This window comes from Centroberyx affinis, unplaced genomic scaffold (assembly GCF_046629955.1).
Source record: "Centroberyx affinis isolate AG114_WGS23_722 - 3 ecotype Tasmania unplaced genomic scaffold, CSIRO-AGI_Caff_v1 ptg004190l_1, whole genome shotgun sequence".
In the NCBI taxonomy this organism is placed as follows: Eukaryota; Metazoa; Chordata; class Actinopteri; order Beryciformes; family Berycidae; genus Centroberyx; species Centroberyx affinis.
The window spans coordinates 215,722-235,000 of record NW_027281942.1 but is presented as its reverse complement, the minus strand read 5'-3'; the positions used below and the strand labels follow the sequence as shown (position 1 = coordinate 235,000).

The following is a 19,279-nucleotide window of genomic DNA, read 5'->3' as shown; positions in this document are numbered from 1 at the left end:
GTTTGCGTATTTACTGGAGATTTGCAAAAGCTAAATGTAGAGGACCTTGTCTTTGGAATTCATTGAACACAACATTGAAGTCGTCATCATCTCTACTAGTTTTCAAATCACGTTTAAAAAATATCTAATGTCTAACACAGATTGTGTATTGTGCATTGTATATTGTGCATATCTATATATGCACAAGAAATCTGTTTTATTGTTTTATTTTGTCTCTTTTATATATACAGTATGTTTTGATGACTGATGTTGGAATGTTAATAATTGGTAATGTTGGTATGTATGCTTTATGTGAATGTTTTTTATGACTTTTTATCAGAATTATTGTGCAAATTAACTATTAGCTAGTGCCAGCAGTAGACCTAAAGTGAGGATTGACAAAAGTATAATGCTTTAAAAATTGAGAAAATAAAGCAAGAGTACATAAAAATTTTCAATATCTGCACAAAACCCAAGAGCAGTCACACAGGCATGTCTCCAATGACACACACACACACACACACACACACACACAACCCGATGTTCAGTTCATCATTTGTGACACTTGGCAGGTTCAAGAGTAATTGAGCAAGACGTTTGGGGTTGGAGTCAAAGGTTAGGGGTCAAAAGTTAGAAAGACACACACACAAACACACACACACACGTTCAGTGCATGTTTGGATCAAGATTTATGGTACTGGGCAACTGGGCAGCTACACAGTGAATGCGTACAATGTTTAGGGAGGAGTCATCCCAGGTCAGGGGTCAAAGGTTAGGGGTCTCACACACACACACACCCACACACACACACCCCGTACCTTCCCGGTCTGGTCGTGCTTCATCTCCCAGCCGCGGGGAAGCTCCAGCTGCTTGTTGGAGAACATGTTGAGGAAGGTGACCAGGTCGCGGTTGTGCTGGTAGCGCTCGAAGTGATGAGCGTCCCGCCGCACCTTACTGATCATGTGCTTCAGGCAGGTGTTGCTCGTAAACATGCGGTAGGCACTCTGGGCAGAGGGGCAGACAGGTGAGGTCATCAGAGAGGGACAGGGGACAGACTGAGAAACAGGTTTGGAGTCCATTCACTTTCAATTCAGTCATCATTCAAAATGGAAGACAATTCACAGTTTTTTCATGCCAGTACTTTTTCACTGATTGAAATTTCCTGAATTGAAAATAATTTGAACCAAATGCTGCTGATACTGTCTGTCAGTTAGGTTCTCACATGATTAGTGTACGATCAGTATTATATTTATTATGTATTTATTATATATTATCAGAGATATGATGAATGGTGAATGGCAAAGGTGACACAGAAGTTAAAGGGGGCCTATTATATACTATATCAAAATTTTCTCTATTTATATACATATATAATCAGAGATGTTTAATGTAGACATTGTTAAAATCTCATTTTGTTTGAGTGATTAAATAAATATCAAATATCCTGCGTCTCCTGCATGAGCTGGAGACACTTCTCCCCAGTGCTGAATAAAAGTTGAACATTCACCACTTAACAAAGAGGACATTTAGCTTAAATGTTCAAAATGTCACTCACTGCCTTTGCGTTTCGATTAAACTGAGATTTTAAATTTTAAAGATTTTAAACAGTACGGCATTCAAAAACTGCATGTGACCCCGCACTGCATGTGTTCTGTCATACAGTCTGTACAGCGTTGCTAGATTACAGTGCTAAAACGTTGTTACTTGACCAGTAACTAACTTTTCACACACTGAGTTTCGCATCCGATTGCGAGTGGCATTCACAAATTGAACAGTCAAACTGCTAAGTGGGAAGAAGTGCTTTTGAGGTTAGGACTACGTCTGTTCATATATAGGCTACTAGAGCTATCTGGCAGGAGTGAGGGGGTCAAAGGTGAGAGAGCAGGCGAGGCTCGTCAGACTGACAGGGTTTGAATGCAGCACGGTGAAGAAGTCTGGGCTGCACAGGAACTTGGCGCTGGGCGACTGGAGCAGCAGAGAGAGGCGCGAGCGAGTGCTGGAGTGACCGACTGCACTGTCCCGCCGGTACTCTGCAACACAACACACACACACACACACACACACACACACAAACTCAAACCTTGCGACAAAGGCACCAGAACCAAAGTTGCGTGTTGCATGAAATATAACTCAAGGGCCTGGTATTTTTTCATCTTTTCAGGACGAATATCATTGTATGCTTGTATGCTGTGGCACAAACAAAGGTGTGCAAATATGTATTAAAGAGTTTTCTTACAAAATGAGACATCCAGCATGAGCATCATTCTCAACAGAATAACAGTTAGCTATCTCAAAACATTTGCTTATAAATTATAAGCATTTTCAGGCTGGTATCATCTGGAAATGTTTTAAGGTCCGCATTATGAATTTAGGTCACAAATTTTTCTCAAAATGAATACACAGCTGTTTTGAATGAACCCCCTAATTTTTTATACTTCTACATTAGTCTCTATTGGAACTGACCAGACATGGAGTGGGGCAACAGCTCGCTGTCAGGAGGGTCAGGCAGCAGGTCAACTGGGCTTTCCTCTGTCCGATCACTATTGGTTATGGTCCTCCTGATGCTCTGGTACCTGGGAGGGAGCGAAGAGACAAAGTTACTACAGTGTGAGTCTCTGTGAACAAGGGCATTCCCATTAAAAATGAAAAGAAAGTAGTCTAGGCACAGCACTCCATTAACACATTTTCTCAAAAAAAAAAAAAAAATGAATGGAGAGAGATTAACACAGATGCTGTCTACATTCTCCGACCATAAGTGAGTAAAGAGAAAGAAAGAGAAACTCACACTGACAAAAATGAGGGAAAGTCCACACACAAGTCTTAACCAATTCAAAGAACATACAAAACAAAAACTGTAGATCTTTGAGCGGACATCCCCTCATTTTCATAAGTGTGCAAGTTTTCTTTTTGCATCTCCAGTTTGGTTAAAGAGGCTGTTGATATCAGTATTGACTCGGCTTGGCGAAAAACAACAGCCTTCAGTGCCATTACCAACACCTATACTTTTAAATAATGGTATGGAAGCATCATCATGAAACATGTCTCTTTACGAAACCCCACCTGCGATTGAGCTGCTCCATCTGCTGAATGGAGTTGGAGCGGGTGAGGCCCTGGGGGGCGGGGGGTCCGGTGGGACGCTGCCAGGTGGTCGTCCTGTTCACGTGATCCACGAAGAAGATCCTCCCGTGGCTATCGATCCGAGCCTCCCAGTCTGTGAAGTAATGAATAATGGACGTTAAGTGTTTAGTGCACCTGGGGACATGCTGGTAGAATGAGTGTGGCAGCTAGTAAACAGTTAATGACAGATGATGATTACTAGAAAAGACTTAAAGCACCTACCTATTTTCCCATCTTTTTTTCCATCATATTAATCAATTCTGACTAAAATCTCGTCAGTTGCTTCACTATAAAGCTACTGAAGTCTTGCTTGTCAAGGTGCAGCTCTCCAATAGAGACCTATAGGTATAACATACTGACACTCTGTAATGAGATATGTACTGTATATATTTCATTTTCAGTGAAGTTTATCCATTACCTGAGAACTTTCACTATTTATTTTGCACTATTTTACACAGCCGCGCCGCAGCCAGCAGGCAAAGAGGAAGGAAATGCTAAAGCGATGGCCGAGGTAGCATCAAAACTGTACGAGAAAAGCAAGATTTTAGGTCAATTTCATTCACATCTTTTTACCGACACATCTCATTACAGAGTGAGCAACCAATATGTTGAAAACTACATGCTTTGGGTGTTTTTGGGGTTGATGTTAGGACTGTATTGGAGAGCCAGGCATCCAGTCAGTTAAGACCTAAGCAGCTCTATAGTGAAAACGAGGTTTTGGTCAGAATCGATCAGTACGATGGAAAAAGAGACTAAAAATAGGGTCCAGGTCAGAAATTGAGTTATGCTTTAAAGTCTTCTATTGTAAGCTAGCATCCGCCATTAAGGCTACCATTTATGCTAAAGTCATCATATTAATTATATAAACATGATATCTTGCATGACTGTCACACACACATAAACATACACATTCTGCTACACATAGACACTGATACGCACACACACACACACACACACACACTAGATGGAGACAAACAATACGGTGCGTGTCGACACACACACTCACTGGGAGGCAGGGGCTCGTCCACACGCTGGTACCGGTGGATGTCATGACGCACTGAAGGAAGCGAACGCACAGGATGACCGTTGATCTGAGTACCTGAGCACAGAAAACAGACAGAGGGAGAGGGGATTTTGTTTTAATATAGAGATAAAGACCAACATATAAGACATGTAAAACAAAAAATATAACACTGTTGTTCTGTGAAAAACTGTTATCTCTCACTTGAATTGAACTGAGCAAGTTTATGAACTTGTGTGAAACCCGACCAAAACCCATTGTTTGATTTTTAAAAATGTGTTTTTTTTCGAGATACAAAGTTTTCATCTACCAGCAGTGAACACCGAGTTGCTTCAGGTAGAATACCTTCCTCTCCATCTGTCTCCGTGGTAACCTGCTCTGAGTCCGCAGACCCCGCCCCCTCGGGTGGCTTTGACCCCGCCCCTTCCGGTTCTTCGGCCACGCCCCCAGCGGCCTGCAGGCTCTGCCTCCTCTCGGCGGTCTCCGCGGCCGGCTCTTGCCCATTGGCTGGGGGAGACGCTCCTTCAGGCTCATTGGTTGCGGTTGCGGTTGCGGTTGCGGTCTGCCCGCCCCCTTCATCGTCTACAGCCCGATTGGTTGGCGGGGTGTCGGAAATCACGTCTCCCCCTGGATCTATCGCCGTCTCTGCTCCCTCCTCAGCCTCCTACGAAATATCCCGCAAAATGAAAAGTGAATGAGTGACAGGGAAAGAGAAAATATGGTAAAATTACAGTCATTATAGATGAGGGGTCTACAAAGAAGTAAAGTCAGTCTCATATTGTTAAAGTCACACTGAAATAAAAAATGACTTGTTTTAGCTGATTCTATCAAACCATACATACCTATTTGACAATTTATGCCAAAAAATGACAAACATTTTATTTTATTGTATTTTTATTTCAAAATCGCATTACTTTTTCTTCCTGGAAAATGGAAAATCTTTAGTGGTGACATACATAAAAATTCCAACCAATAAGATCACAAATCACAGATTTTTGAACAATCCCACCCCTCCAGCCCTCCCATCAAATAAAACTGCCTTTCTCTCCCTAACTGATATCCCATTGGTTTAGACGTTTGAATGATCCCTCCTCATGTTATGTCCCGCCCCAACATCCTGTTTTAACAGGAAATACATCACAGTAAGCGTTTCATTGTGACTTTAAGCTCGCTGGTTAAATCACATACATATTTGGATCTTGAGTCATGCCCATGCCATGGACACTGGACTCACCACAGCGGTTTTCATTGTGATTGGACAACTCTCTGACGAAGAGAAGACCGTCTGCGGGGCCGTTGCCATGGAGCAGGTGTCAATCTCAGAAAAGGGGTCCTCGCCCGGCCCCCTGCCCTCCTCATGAGCCTCTCCGGCCTCTGGCAAAGCACTATGGGACACGGCCTCGGTGAAAGGTGCTTCCTCCACTTCAGAGAAGACATCTGGCTCTGAAGCGTCCTCCAGGTCCAGCCCCGCCTCCAGCGCGAGGGCCGCCTCCATGTCAGGGGGCCTGTCTTCCCCCGCTGCGCCCTCAGGCTCCTCCTCAGGCTCCAGCAGCGAGGGCTCCAGCTGCTCGGGCTCCTGCTGGAGCTCGGGGAACGGGTCTTCGTCTTCGGGGCCACCGCTCTCTGGAGGGTCTCCGTTGATCACCAACGGCGAGCCCGGCACCGGAGTGACGTCGTTGGGCCCCGACCGGTCCTCGTCCTCGTCCGAGTCGATGTGCAGCATGGAGCTGAGGCGTGTGTGCGTGGGGAAGCTGGAGCGCAGTTTGGGTGAGGCGGCGCCCAGCGGTCTGTCTCCGGGGCCCTTGGGGGCCTCGATGGCGTCCAGGCCCTCGCTGAGCGACCTCTGGAGCATTTCGTGACGCGACAGGCCTTCGCCCTCCAGGAATCTTGCCTCGGCCCCGACGACGGTCGGGTCCTTCTCTGGGTAGGCTGTGGCCCCGCCCTCCCACATGCTCTGGGAGCCCTGGGAGCCGGTGGGGGAGGGGCCTGCAGAGACGACCCCTGGAAGGTGATGAGGCAGGTCCTCATCGTCTGACGGAGTCCCTGGAGCTCCATTCAAGGATGAAAGCCCAATGATAGAATCAGGAGAGGCACCTGGAGACAAGACAGGGAGCAAGTCAGTCAAGACAGAAGATAGTCAAGATAGATGGATGACAAAGATAACTGGGATGGGGATGGGACAATCTGCTTATCTCATGATATGATTCGATACACGATATGGGGTTCACGATTCGATACGACCACGATACAATGTAATAAATAAAAGTTCAATGACAACAAAGTATGAGTTTGTGTGTTCATGTGTTCTGAGACGCAAATCTTTCTAGCAATGGCATTGTCTTGCTAGAATGTAAACAACAATTTAAAAATCTCATAACAAAGTGCAAATAATATAATTTCATTGAAGAGCTTGTGAAATTGTGATGGGCAAGCATCTCATTTGTGATTCCCACAGCAGAATAAAATGGAGCTAATATCGCAATTCATTTTTCTGACCCACGATACGTATTGGCACAGTTTTGTAGTGCGATATACTGAATTTCGATATATCGTCCCATCCCTAAGTACTGTCAAATGTAATTCAAAGACAGACTCTCACCGTCCGGCCCGGTGGAGGTGAGCTCCACTCTGAACTGCAGCTGTCCGCTCACATGTTCAGTGGGCAAACGCCGACAGAGGGAGAAGCTCACTGGCTGGACTCTGGACAGCCGGACGAAAAGGAAAACATCAAGTATGTCATAAAAAAATTCCCACTGTTAGAGCTCAAGCTGAGTTGCGTGTTCATATGTACAGTATATGTATAGCGTACATATGGTGTGTGTGTGTGTGTGTGATAAAATTCAAAAAAATTTTCATGACTTCTCCATGACCCATTTTCAGATTTCCATGACTAAATTTTAATGAATTGAAAAGTAACCATCAACTTCACTAACTTTAAGCTTTGTTTTGTTTTTCACTTTAAAATTAAGGATTATAATATTATTTCAGTTCTGTCTCTTGACAGAATTTTACTTTTTGTGACTTTTGAGTATTTAACAAAAACATTAACTTCACTGACTTTTCCAAAACTTTTCCCCCTTTTATCATTTGTGGAGTGTGTGAGCCCTGTGTACAGTATGTGTGTGAACATATGCTTGTATGTGTATGTGTGTTTGCCACTTACCCGGGTATTTTTTCAATAAGCCGCTGCACAGGGATAGTGAGCTGACCCAGGAAGCGTTTGATGATCGGTCGACTTTTTGCAAACTTGTCCTTTACCTCAATGTACAGGATGTCTGTCATTAGCGCTACAAATGTGTATTTCTGTGGAGAGGCAGAAAGATACAGTTAATACATTTTTATCATGTTTTATTAATACTGTATTGTCTGCAAGAGTATGTGTGTGTTTAAGTGAATGTGTTTAGAATGATATTCTGCTGGTTGATAATGATAAGTGACTGATTATGAGTGCATGTGAGTGTGAGAGAGCATGCAGAAGTGTATATATTTGCAGATGTAAAAGCCTAAGCATCACCTCTCCGTGCCAGACGGGGTTGGTGGTGTTAGCGATGATGGCTGAGCGTCGTTCCTGTCCGTGGTGGCTGAAGGTGGGGAAGACGCTCCTCTTCCCTGGGTGGATGGACATCTTCAGGTACGGGTCCGGGTTGAAGAACATGCCCTTTTTCAGGCCGGTGGCACGCAGATCTGTGACCGAGCGGCCGCAAGATTAGAGAAGTGAGCGGAAAGGCTAAAACCTGGGCAGGGGAAGTGAGTGACTGATGCTCTCCCCTCCTTCAAAAACTATTGTCACGTTGCCCTTGAGCAAGGAACCTCACCTCTAGCTTTCAGATGTGAGGATGTGTAACCAGGGTCCTAAATTAACACCAGCTAAGTGCCAAATACAGATAAATCGATAAGGGTCACCCAGGCGTCCTTGTGGCGACATCCTGGGTTCACATCAGGCCTGGGACCTTTGACACAAATCATTCCCCCTATGTCTCCCCCCTTTTCCAGTCTGTCTCAACTGCACTCTGTCCAATAAAGCAGAAATGCCATAAAAACAAAGTAAGGGTCACCCGCCACACTGGCCAGTAACTTTATGGGGCGATAAAATTTGAACACCTCGGTTATATACAGTCTTTTGTCTTTGCTCCTGTTCTCAAACTTTGTCCCTGCTGACCGTCGTACACTCTCTCTGACCGTGAGCCAATCAAATGAAAGCAAAAAAATGGCTGTGTATCACAGAGGCTCTTGATTTGCTGCAACTAAATTGCATTGAAAAACAGGTAAGGTGACATATGTGCTGTATATGTAATGTTTTCCTCCTTCCTGGTTTGTTAATGTTGTTTTCAGGTCAGAAAACCTCTAAAGGGGAAAAAAGTCTGGTTTCCACTCTAGTTGGGCTGCTGTGCAAAACAAGAGCTGAAAACTATCAGCTAATTCAGTGATTCTCAACCTTTTTCATATCAAGGACCCCTAATTTAGTCCACATTAGAGCCACGGACCCCCATTTGATTAGATTTTGTCTCTCGGACCCAAATCTGAGAAGAGTTTTATTGCTAGATATGTTTTTGTTCAGAATTCCATGACTATCTGTATTATAGGTAGAGAGATAACAGTGAAACTATGATCAAAACAGTCATTCTTCTACATTCTCTAATTGTGTTAACTTTTGGTAAATGAAATAATGCTGAAGTTTAACAATTCATCAATTTGCTGGGGACCCCTGGAAGCCCTTCAAGGACCCCTGGTGGTCCCCGGACCCCACGTTGAGAACCACTGAGCTAATTTAATGTATGTTAGAAGCTGTTAAAATACATTCTGACATATTTGTAAAACTCCCTGATATTGATTGACTTGCCCAGAAAATTTATCAAATTCCCTGACTTTCTCTGTCTGGAATACACCTCTCTAAACTCCGTGATATTCCAGAAATCAGTGGAAACCATGAGAACAGCTGTTTTGTCTGTTTGTTCCTGGTTTTCCCAAAAGCATCGTAAGCCAAAAGTAAAGAAATGACTGCATCATCCTGCTCAAAACCAAATCAGTCCGGTCTGTTTTCTTCTTGAGGGCCGTGTTTAACTCACATCAAGTTATCGACTCGACTGCTAGATTTGCTCTGATTGGGTATTGAGGCTGATTGCAGGAAGACGGCTATTTGAATAGCAGTAAGCTGCTAAAATTGTATTGTACCTCATCTGTCAAAATGTTCCTGAGATAATTCACAGAATCTCAACTCTATCTGGGTGAATACCTGCCATGATATCTTTACAAACATGGCACATACACACACTCTCTTTCTCTCTCTCACACACACAAACACACACACACACACACACACACACAAAAGAGCTCGCTGTCCACCTCTCAGCTCACCTGTCAGAGTAAAGCTGATCAGTTTTCGAGGATGGTCGACGCCCACCTGCTCTGACAGACCCTCCGCCTGAGGAACAGGAGAACACCACCTTTAACATTCAGACATCAACCACAACTGAGACTGACACAGACAGACAGGGACGGACTCCCAATCGATCGCACATGCAAACACACACTCATGTTTGTCTTACTATACATGTGAGGGCCTTCTATTGACTACACTCATTCCATAAATGAGTGTGTGTGTGATACATGACTTTATCTAAAGATCAAGCCATGTATTTAAGGTGAACTGGTGAAAATTCTTACTGTTCTTGTGTCATTATTCAGATTTCATATTTTGCATGAATGGGCTTCAGGCTTTTCCCTCACTAAAGAGTTAACACAGATCAGCCGTTTGGTTTCCGCACACACAGCAGTCTCAAATGTAGCTTCCTATGGTTTCATCTATAGATTAGATTAGATGAGATTACTTTATCATCTGCTTCTAGAAATTTGTCTTGCGTAAAATACATAAAACCCTAAATTTGAAGAAGTGAGGAGAGGCCAAAACCACCTCGCTTGACAAACATGTCCTCACTCTGAAGGTCTAAACTCAAACTGGTTCCCACAAGGATAGCAAGCACACACACACACACACACACACACACACACACACACACACACACACACCAGGACTCCAGGGTTCTTCACGGTGATGCAGGGGGTCGTGGCTCTCAGCGCTCCACTCACTCCATGGTAGTACTTGAAACAGATCTTGGTCTCAGCTGGAGAGGAAGCAGCAAAGACTTATGGGATATGGAGACGCACTGAGACACTGCAATCACTCTCTGCCTTTCTGTTGTTGGCTACAATACTGCAGTACTACAAAATACTCTAAAGACATATAACTGTGTTTTTTAAGCATTGTGTTGTGAATATTGTGAATATTTCATATGCAATGATCTTTTAAGGTCTAATATATAGTAAAAATGCCTACATGTATGGTAAATATAATTCTTTATTGTAAAGAGAATCATGTATCATATAATCATATAATATTAATATTATTAATATTTTTTTGTCCTATGACTGGCATCGATCCCCGTTCCCTCCCTTGTCTTCGGTAACTCACGCTCCATAAAGTAAGGCCCAGGCTCCAGCCTCCACACGATCTGGCCCCTCTGGGTGCCGTTCACCCCTCGGTTCTTACAGTCCCACACATTGGATGGACTGGTCTCGTCTGGGCGGGAGAGGAGATCTGTCAGTTAGGTGTGTGTGTGTGTGTGTGTGTGTGTGTGTGTTAAATCTGGGGCCAGAGGATGTGCTGACATCCTCCTGATTTCAAACCTAAGAATACTCAATCTCCATTTTGTCAGTTGTTGAAAAAGTACTCAAATCCTTTGCTTAAGTAAAAGTAGCAATATCATAATACTTCTTTTAAAGTAAAAGTTCTGCATTCAAAATTTTACTTAAGTAAAAGTATACTCATTCTTTCAGAGTGTTCAATTATTGATGCATTAACCTGTAAGAAGTATTTTAATGTTGTAGGACTGCTCCATATACTGTTTGGGAGTTTAAACTCAAACAATGCAACATATTTTATGAGTTTATCGTATGTTTTGTATGTAAAACCTTATTCTGCAAAGTAACTAGTAACTCCAGCTGTCAGATAAATGCAGTGGAGTAAAAAGTACAATATTTCCCTATGGAGTAAAAGTATAAAGTCTCACAAAATGGAAATACTAATAGTAAAATGTACTTAGTTACTTTCCACCTCTGCATTTTGTGGAGAACAACACTTTCCGAAAACAGCCCCGACTGTGTAAAGACGAAAGTTGCATCTGCTCAGCCTCTCAGTGTGTTTAGTCTGTTGAGTCTTGTCTTCACAAAACACGAGTTTGCCTTTAATCAGTGAAATCCATTCCCAAAATAACCTCCCTACACCCTCTAACCAAAAGGACAAACACAAAACTTCCTATTGTATAAAAAGCGGGAGGGGGAATTCCGCTGTACGTAGCACTTTCGCACACAGATTAATGAACCGCCCAACTCAGCTGACTGGTGTGGGGAGAGGGGTCGAGGGAAAGTTTGTGTGTGTGTGTGTGTGTGTGTGTGTGTGCTTGAAAGGAGGCGGGGTTGCTTATCATTGAATGTCTGCTTAGTCGTGGAAAGCGGTAGCCCCCCCCTTGGGTATAAGACCCTGGAGCAGGTAATGAAGTACTGGCGGCCTTGTGATCGATGCGATGTGACCCGGCACCTGCCGTTTGCCCTTTCTCCCACACAGCAAGTAAGCACACACACACTTATTGTTTTATCACTCCTATATGTTTTATTATTTTGTACTTTTTTTTTTTTTGTCAGTGTCTCTGTTCTCATACGGTTTTTAACATCTGTATGTCTTACGTTTTCGGTTTTTACTGTGTCCGTATGGGTGTTTACTGGATGCTCTTGTTGCCAATTGAATTTCCTTGACTCTTGTCTTGACAGTATTCCTACCTACGAGGGAAACTGTCTGTAAACTTTAACATGTCAACTAATCTGGTAAAGTCCTAGAGGTAGACACGAGTTTAATTGATCTTTTGGTGAATAAAAAGAGATCGAGAACTGATTAATCTGCCCGGTCCTGTCCTGTTAGAGGCTTGTCTTCATGTGGTGCGAAACACCAAATCGCTAATAGATTCGTGACAGTAATAAATATGCTGGTCGTACACAATCGCTCCCGTATTGCTTTTCACCACGAAGGACAAAATAAGCCTGACAGTTTGAGCCTGATAGCCTCCTTCAGCGCGCCGCTCAATGCGTTCCCCCCACTGTCAAATTCCTGTCCCTAAGCAGGATTAGCATACATTATTGGAGACCACCCAGGCCTCGCCGTTTGTGATGGTGTGTGTGTTATCGTACACCGAGGCGGAGCTGTTCCCGTGTCGACTCAGCCCCCGGGCCCGTGTAGAGTCTCAGCTCGGCTCCCGTTTCAGTATTGACTCTTGAGTTGGAGGCTCCAACACAAGACGCTATCTAGCTGTTCTCAGCTCCCAGAAATAAAAAGCTATGGATCAGCCGAAAAATCCTTTGAGGACAGCTATAGGGTCACTGAACGCCTGGAAGTTCCTGAAGTCCTTTGGCTGAAAAGTTTTGGGGGAAAAGCACCGTAAAGGATTGTACATTGGCCTACTGAGAAAATCATTCACATTGTGTCTTCTGGATCATGCTAGCAGTGCATAGGAGGTTTTTTTTTTCACTTTTGATTATCTTCACTGTATATGCAAAGGCTTCAAAATGGGACCATCTCTTTCATGATAAATGTGTTGAAGTCCCCATGAAATGAACTCCCATTACTCTTACCTCCTGGAAAACAGAGTATCTTTCATGATGACCTCATGCTGCACCAGTAGGCGTAAATATACATTTCTAACCAATAAAACCATCCGAGTTTTTTAACAATCCCGCCCCTCCGCACCCTTCCCATCAAATAAAATTCCTTTTCTCTCCCTGACTCACATTCCATTGGTTTAGAATTTTGAATGCTCCCTCACTGCATTATGTCCCGCCCCGACATCCTGTTTCTGTTTGTTTTGATGCCATTTCATGGGGGTCTTTAAATAACCTAAACACAATCATCACCCAGTGTGCATGCGGAACATCTCACCGATGTGGTACAGCCCGATCCAGTCGGTCGCGTCCACCTCCTCCTTGATGTCCCAGGATATGACGAGGTTCTGGCCGCGGTTCAGCGTGAACTCCAGCGTGGACGCCGTCAGCGAGGAGCGGCTCTGCGACGTCACCAGGTCCGTGTCGCTGTTGGCCCGCGGCAGCCCGATGGGCCCGCTCACCACGGAGACGGTGTCGACGGAGGCCCCGCCCCGCTCCGCCAGGCTGCGCAGGTTCTCCGGGCTGAGCGTGTGCCGCAGGTGGGGGCTGCGCCTCCGCGGGGCCGACAGGTGCTCCCGCCCGCCCACCGCCAGGTTGGGCGGGTTGTGGGAGCGGGTCCTGGGCGGCAGGACCGCCGTGGCGAGGGAAGGGCGCATGGTGTCCGGCTGGTGGGAGGGGGGCGGGGGGGCGAAGATCAGAGGTGGAAACGGGGGATGAGGAGGCCCAGAAAGAGGCGGAGAAGTTAGGGAGATTCTTATGGGCCGGGCTGGTCGTCAATAAGACCCATTCTGACCCACGGCTGAACCTCGTCGACTCAACTGAAATCCTCGTTTTTTTTTACAATGTAGAGGGTTGGTTGTCAGAGGCTGCGATGACTGGAGACATATGGAGGTCTTACAAATTGTGTGTTGATTCCTTTTCCACAGAGGCTCCCACTGTTGTTGTGGCTTTTGGTCCTCGAGTCATTACAGGATTTTTCTTTTTGCCAAAGAATAAATCATCGAGGTGAAAAGAAGGTTGGAGATATTCGACAACAGTCAGAATCTTAGCCACTCCAAATTCATGTTATCCATCGTGCAATGGGAACCTAAAGGTAGAGAGAGAGAGAGAGAGAGAGAGAGAGAGAGAGAGAGAGAGAGAGAGAGAGAGAGAGAGAGAGAGAGAGAGAGAGAGAGAGATACAGTAAGCTACAGAATGACCCACATACACAACACAAGCAATGATTGAATGCGGTGAGTTGCAATGAACAGACCCCTGAACAAGCATTAGTCACCGGGGGGGTTGTGTGCTGTCAAAGAACCTGTCACCAACACAAATAACCCTGCAGAACCATTTCACTCCACTCTTTCTCCTCTGTCAACCCTTCTAATGAAAGAGGAAATGAAGGAAGGAAGGAAGGAACGAGGGAAGGAAGGTTTCAACTGTACGAAAAAAAGGTTTAAAACTCAATGTATCGGATTCGTTAAGAGTAGCTATGCTGCAGCTCAACATTTTTATAACACTCAAACCTCAATATTAATTTATCTAAATGTTTAATGTAACACACTTTATGAGTCTGGGTGCATTTACTGCTTGGTGGTACAAATAGGCCTTCCAACCCCCTGTGGAGCAGAATAGAGTGAAGTGAATTAATTTGAAATCCATTGTCTACACAAGTCCACTGGAACAACAAATCTCATCTTCCTTCTTAATAACCCTTAGCACACACACACAGACACACACACACACACCTCTGACTAGGATTTTATGCTCTCTGTCAGTATAGGCTGTCTCAGTAAAAGCAGAGAAAGGAGACAGGCAGCTGTATCTGCCTCCCAGGAAGCTCTTAAATCAGCAAAGGTCTGTTTGGGAACTGTCAGGGGAGAGTGCTGTCAGATTCTGAACCAGAGCCATTTTGTTTTTAAAGGGAGGATGGCATGTGACTTCAGAAAATCTAGCCAAAGGGAGCTTATTTTAGACGGGCTGGGAAACAGAGCTGGGGAAGGTTTGGTAACAGTTGCAGCTAATGCCTGGACCGGTCACTGCAAAACAGGCTTCTCTTGTCAGATTTGGACTATAGTCTAAGATAAGCTGTGATGTCTTTGGCATTTAGGTAGAACTGAGCTGCTCAGTGATGCTTTGAAAACATCACAGCGTCTCTTCTGTAAGCCTTAGTAGTGTGTCACCTGCACTGCATGTGTCATTGTCTTTAATTGATTCATTTGGATTGTGCGGTTACTAGCAATCAAAGGTTAAACATTAATTAGAAATGGAAATAAACAAGATATACACATCAATCCTGTTCAAATGACATTACTGTAACTCCTGACATTTCTCATGACTTATTTTGCATTTTCATAGACAATCACAACTTGCTGCTCCCTTTCCCTCATAGCATTTTGAAATGTTTGTGTACTTTATTTACTGCTAATATCATAATGTAGCCATTCCCGTTCTAGACCAACTACCAACTTGCTCTGTGGCATCTTTCAAAGTGACAAAGTGAGGCGAACAACAGCCAAAATTGAGAGCAGCATAATACTTTATGGTGAGTAAAAACTACAAGGCTCATGCTATTGGGGATGTCTGCCCCGGTCCGTAATGTAGTCTATCTTCAATTTTGACCTTAGTACGTTCTTCTAATACAGCCAGTCATATGCAAATTGGAATTGTTTTGCATGCAGACAGCTACTGGGTAGATTTTGTATGTGTGTGCATGAGTGTATGTATGTCCAGGTTGGGGGTCAATTCGCTTTCAATTCAACCAGTTGAGGAAATTTTGTTTACCATGCAAAAATGGAAAAAACAAAACAAAACAAAACATTTTCCTGAAAAAGGTTCATGCATCATAACTTGAATGAAAAAAGGTAATATATGCTATATAACTCATAAGCTATTGAATTGTTCCACTTCAGATTTTGAACTGATTGAATGGAAAATTAATTGACCCCTGGCCTCATGCATGTAGATTGCCTGTGCTTCCTTCAGGATATCCCAAGCCTGATATTGAAACAAGATCTGCTGCATTTGACATGAGGAAAGCCTGGATGTCCCTGAGTCGACAAGATTACCAGAGCTAGTCTCCTTTACACACACACACACACACACACACACACACACACACACACACATATACCGCATACAGGGATTTATGACAGAATAAAACCTTCATCAGAGATGCAGGAATACGTAAATCCTGCTCATGTGTTCACAGGGCCGCATTAGTCGGTCCTATAGCACCGGCAGGGAGGAGCGATTTCTGTAAACAAGCACAAGCTCACCCAGCGGAAGAAGAAACAGAGAGAAGTGTACATGTAACTGCTGAGTCGTTACATAAGTGTTCCTGTGGTCCAAACATTCCTTCCATGTTTGCCTGGCATCGTCGTTCCTGATGTGGAGCGGGGGGGGGGGGATGAGGAATCTGCCCACCGACTCCTCAGAGACCAAAACATGACCTCAGGAAAGGGCATCCAACAACCTGGACTCACTCCAATCCTTTTTTTCTGAACGTCTCTCCCCCTACTTGGGATCATCCCAATTCCACTGCAGTGCACAAGCTTGAACTGATGTGAGCTTAGAGATTGATTCCAAGGGGGAAGGATCCTATAGAAGCACTCCTATACTCAAAATAGGAATGAAATGGTAGAACAAGTTGTATGTGACTCTAATTATGGCAAAGGATACTTCTAACCATTCTCCAGGATAATGCTGAATTTGACACCGGTCTCGCAAAGACAGTCATTTGAGTACTATTCTGTTATTGTGCACCAAATACTTTGTACTTTGCACTACTGTGCACTGAATACTAAAAAGATCCTCATCTGCAACAGAGGATCTGACTGAGCATGGCAGGATGTGCTGGGACTGTTGTTTTCTTGGCTCTTCCCAATGTCAAATCAAAATTACATTTTCTAGAACAGGATATAATAAATCCCTATATATTCTAGATACTGGGAATAAGGATAATGCTATTCTTTGCGATCGGCCTGCGTTTTATGAATGCAGGGACTGAAAAAGTCTGTCTTTTGTCACACTGGTCACATGTTCTGATCTTTTTCTTTTCTTTCATCCCATATTTAAGACTCAATCACATCCAGAATCATAACTAAAGAGAACTATATCTATAAAAAGATTTAAATCGTAAGTAGTAAGTCTGTGTTTCTATAAGAACCACAACTGTAACTACGTTTTTGGTTCAATCTTGGAGTGATGTGTTGGATGCAGGGACAATGATAAAACATGTTCAACCAATCAAATTCAAGTTGTAAAAAAGAAGGGGGTGGGACAAGTCTCGTCTTTCACTTTGTGTCTCCTGCCATGGGTTGACACTGGTGATATCTGATTGACAGGTGCCAATCATTCTGACATCTCGTCAATATGAGATTCCAACGGAGATTCTGCTTTCTCACAGGCTGGAACCTCGTGTCAGGTAGATTGAAGGCTACATGGGGAGGGTGGGGGGGGTTGGGGGGTGCGCACACCTCCTCTTACACACCTCTTGCCAAGAAGAAGTGCTGAATCTTCACAATCCCGGGAGTCGTGCACAGCTCCGCTCTGCAGCACGGACAGACGCACCAACACACATATAGATGTGTGTGAAATCTTGTTTTGATGATGATGCTTTGGATTTAGTATGAGCATATAGCATCATATGCATCTCCAGCATATACTGCAGCGGCATAAATCATAGTGTGTGCGTGTATGTGTGCCAACTGGAAATGTTTGGTGAGCTGTAGTTGCTGTGATGTCAGCGAAGGGATTCCTCCCCTCTGTGTGTGTGTGTGTGTGTGTGTGTGTGCATGTGTGTGTGTGTCGGTGTCAGCAGAGGGACCCCTCTGTGCCCCTGTGGAGGTGACTGCAGCACTTTGCTGCCTGACAGAACGGGCACCTTGGGGTGCTGGCACACAGAGTGGCACTGAGATCTTATTGTGCCTCACCGACACATAAAGTTAAGAACGCAAAAAACACAGCCAGCGCAGAGAAAGATGCGTTACACACACACACACACACACATACACACAGACTCTAAATAGACACATATGCACGCACACAAAAGCACATGCACCGCTCATGACGGAGAAACAAACACACTCGCCTCCATCCTTATGCTCTCTCTCTCTCGCTCTCTCTCTCTCCTATTCAAACAGACTGGAAGTAATGCTGACTCAGAAAAAGAAACATGCCACACACACACACACACACACACACACACACAAATACCTTGTCACTGGGCTACAACACGAACATAAAGGTGTATGAAGACTAAGCGGTCCACCTGGTCACAACTCAACGCAGCGAATCAATCATTCAGCGTGGCGTTGTGACTCACACTGAGGGGAATACAGGCTGCAGGCTGTGTGTCAGAGCGTTCCCACTTCCCAGCAAAGTGCAGCGCCGTCCAGGTCAGCGGCATTTCTCTCGCCCCCCCTTTGCCCCATGGGAGTACATGTCTGGAATGAGTCACACGCCAGGAGGGATCCCTCCCTGACAGGCTTCAGCGCCTCCGAAGCGGCGGCGCTCCCCGCTAACGTCCCGTTCTCACCCCTCCGGTTTAGGACGCCGACCTTTCTAGAAACAGGAGGCTGGGTTCAGGTACGTGTGCGGGTCTGCGAGAGAGGCATTCAAATGAATTATACAGGTGGATTTGCTGATTTGGGGGATATGAGCTGGTGAATAAAGTATTTGTTTTTCTTTTGTCACATTGGTCACATGTTCTGTTTTCTTTTCTTTTATCCCATATTTAAGGCCTATTTACATCTACAATGATACCCATATTTTTGGTTTGATCTCAGAGAGATTTCTTGGACGCAGAGACAACGATGAAACATTTTCAACCAATCAAATTAAAGTAATAAGAAAGGGGGCGGGACAACTTGGTAGCTCACTGCAGTGACGTTTTGTTTACTGAAGAACTGATCACAGATGTGGTTGTAGTGTGAATGCTTGAACAACAATGTATCATTATAGTTTATAGTTATCTTTATAGTTATTGTTTTGATGGGAATGTCCCTTTAGCCTGCCATTTCTTCCAATCCAGAAAAGTTGCTTTACTCCCACTCTCATCACCGAAAGTAATCCATCAGACAACTGTAAACCACAAGCCAATTTCTGTTAAAGTTTGACTGTAGATGGTCGTTCTGTTTTGCTAGCCTTTGGCAGGCAACCAGCTTGTATTAAATCAGTGTTTCCTATTCTGAAAACTACTATATGGCTTCTGAGAAAGATGAAGTAATCGTATAGGCTGGTGGTTTTCTGAATCCACTGACGACCGTATTAGTTTCAGGCCCAGGACCTGGAAATCTCTGTTCTGTCCTCCAGATGCGTCCTGCAGTGCAGCGTGGGTGCTGGAGTGAGGGTTAATGATGACCTATGGATGGAGCAGGTATTACAAAGTGACATCATCTCTATGCCACTCACCCGTATTAACTCCTGACTCATTGGCTCACTCAAATGCGTAACTAACGCGTTACAGCCTGT

General features: G+C 44.4%; 1 protein-coding gene across 1 annotated transcript in view; it reads right to left on the bottom strand.

Moving 5' to 3' along the window:
* The window catches only part of hecw2a (HECT, C2 and WW domain containing E3 ubiquitin protein ligase 2a), a 29,401-nt gene extending 15,922 nt beyond the window's left edge, over window positions 1-13,479 (bottom strand). The window contains exons 1-14 of the mRNA XM_071542824.1: window positions 13,101-13,479; window positions 10,587-10,694; window positions 10,145-10,239; window positions 9,473-9,539; window positions 7,632-7,801; window positions 7,281-7,420; window positions 6,717-6,817; window positions 5,352-6,211; window positions 4,463-4,781; window positions 4,103-4,195; window positions 3,040-3,190; window positions 2,443-2,552; window positions 1,885-2,009; window positions 798-983 (exon numbers count right to left, since the gene is read on the bottom strand). Coding sequence (XP_071398925.1) covers window positions 798-983; window positions 1,885-2,009; window positions 2,443-2,552; window positions 3,040-3,190; window positions 4,103-4,195; window positions 4,463-4,781; window positions 5,352-6,211; window positions 6,717-6,817; window positions 7,281-7,420; window positions 7,632-7,801; window positions 9,473-9,539; window positions 10,145-10,239; window positions 10,587-10,694; window positions 13,101-13,479 — 2,904 coding nt within the window. The remainder of the gene's footprint in view (window positions 1-797; window positions 984-1,884; window positions 2,010-2,442; window positions 2,553-3,039; window positions 3,191-4,102; window positions 4,196-4,462; window positions 4,782-5,351; window positions 6,212-6,716; window positions 6,818-7,280; window positions 7,421-7,631; window positions 7,802-9,472; window positions 9,540-10,144; window positions 10,240-10,586; window positions 10,695-13,100) is intronic.
* Between the last annotated feature and the right edge of the window lie 5,800 nt (window positions 13,480-19,279).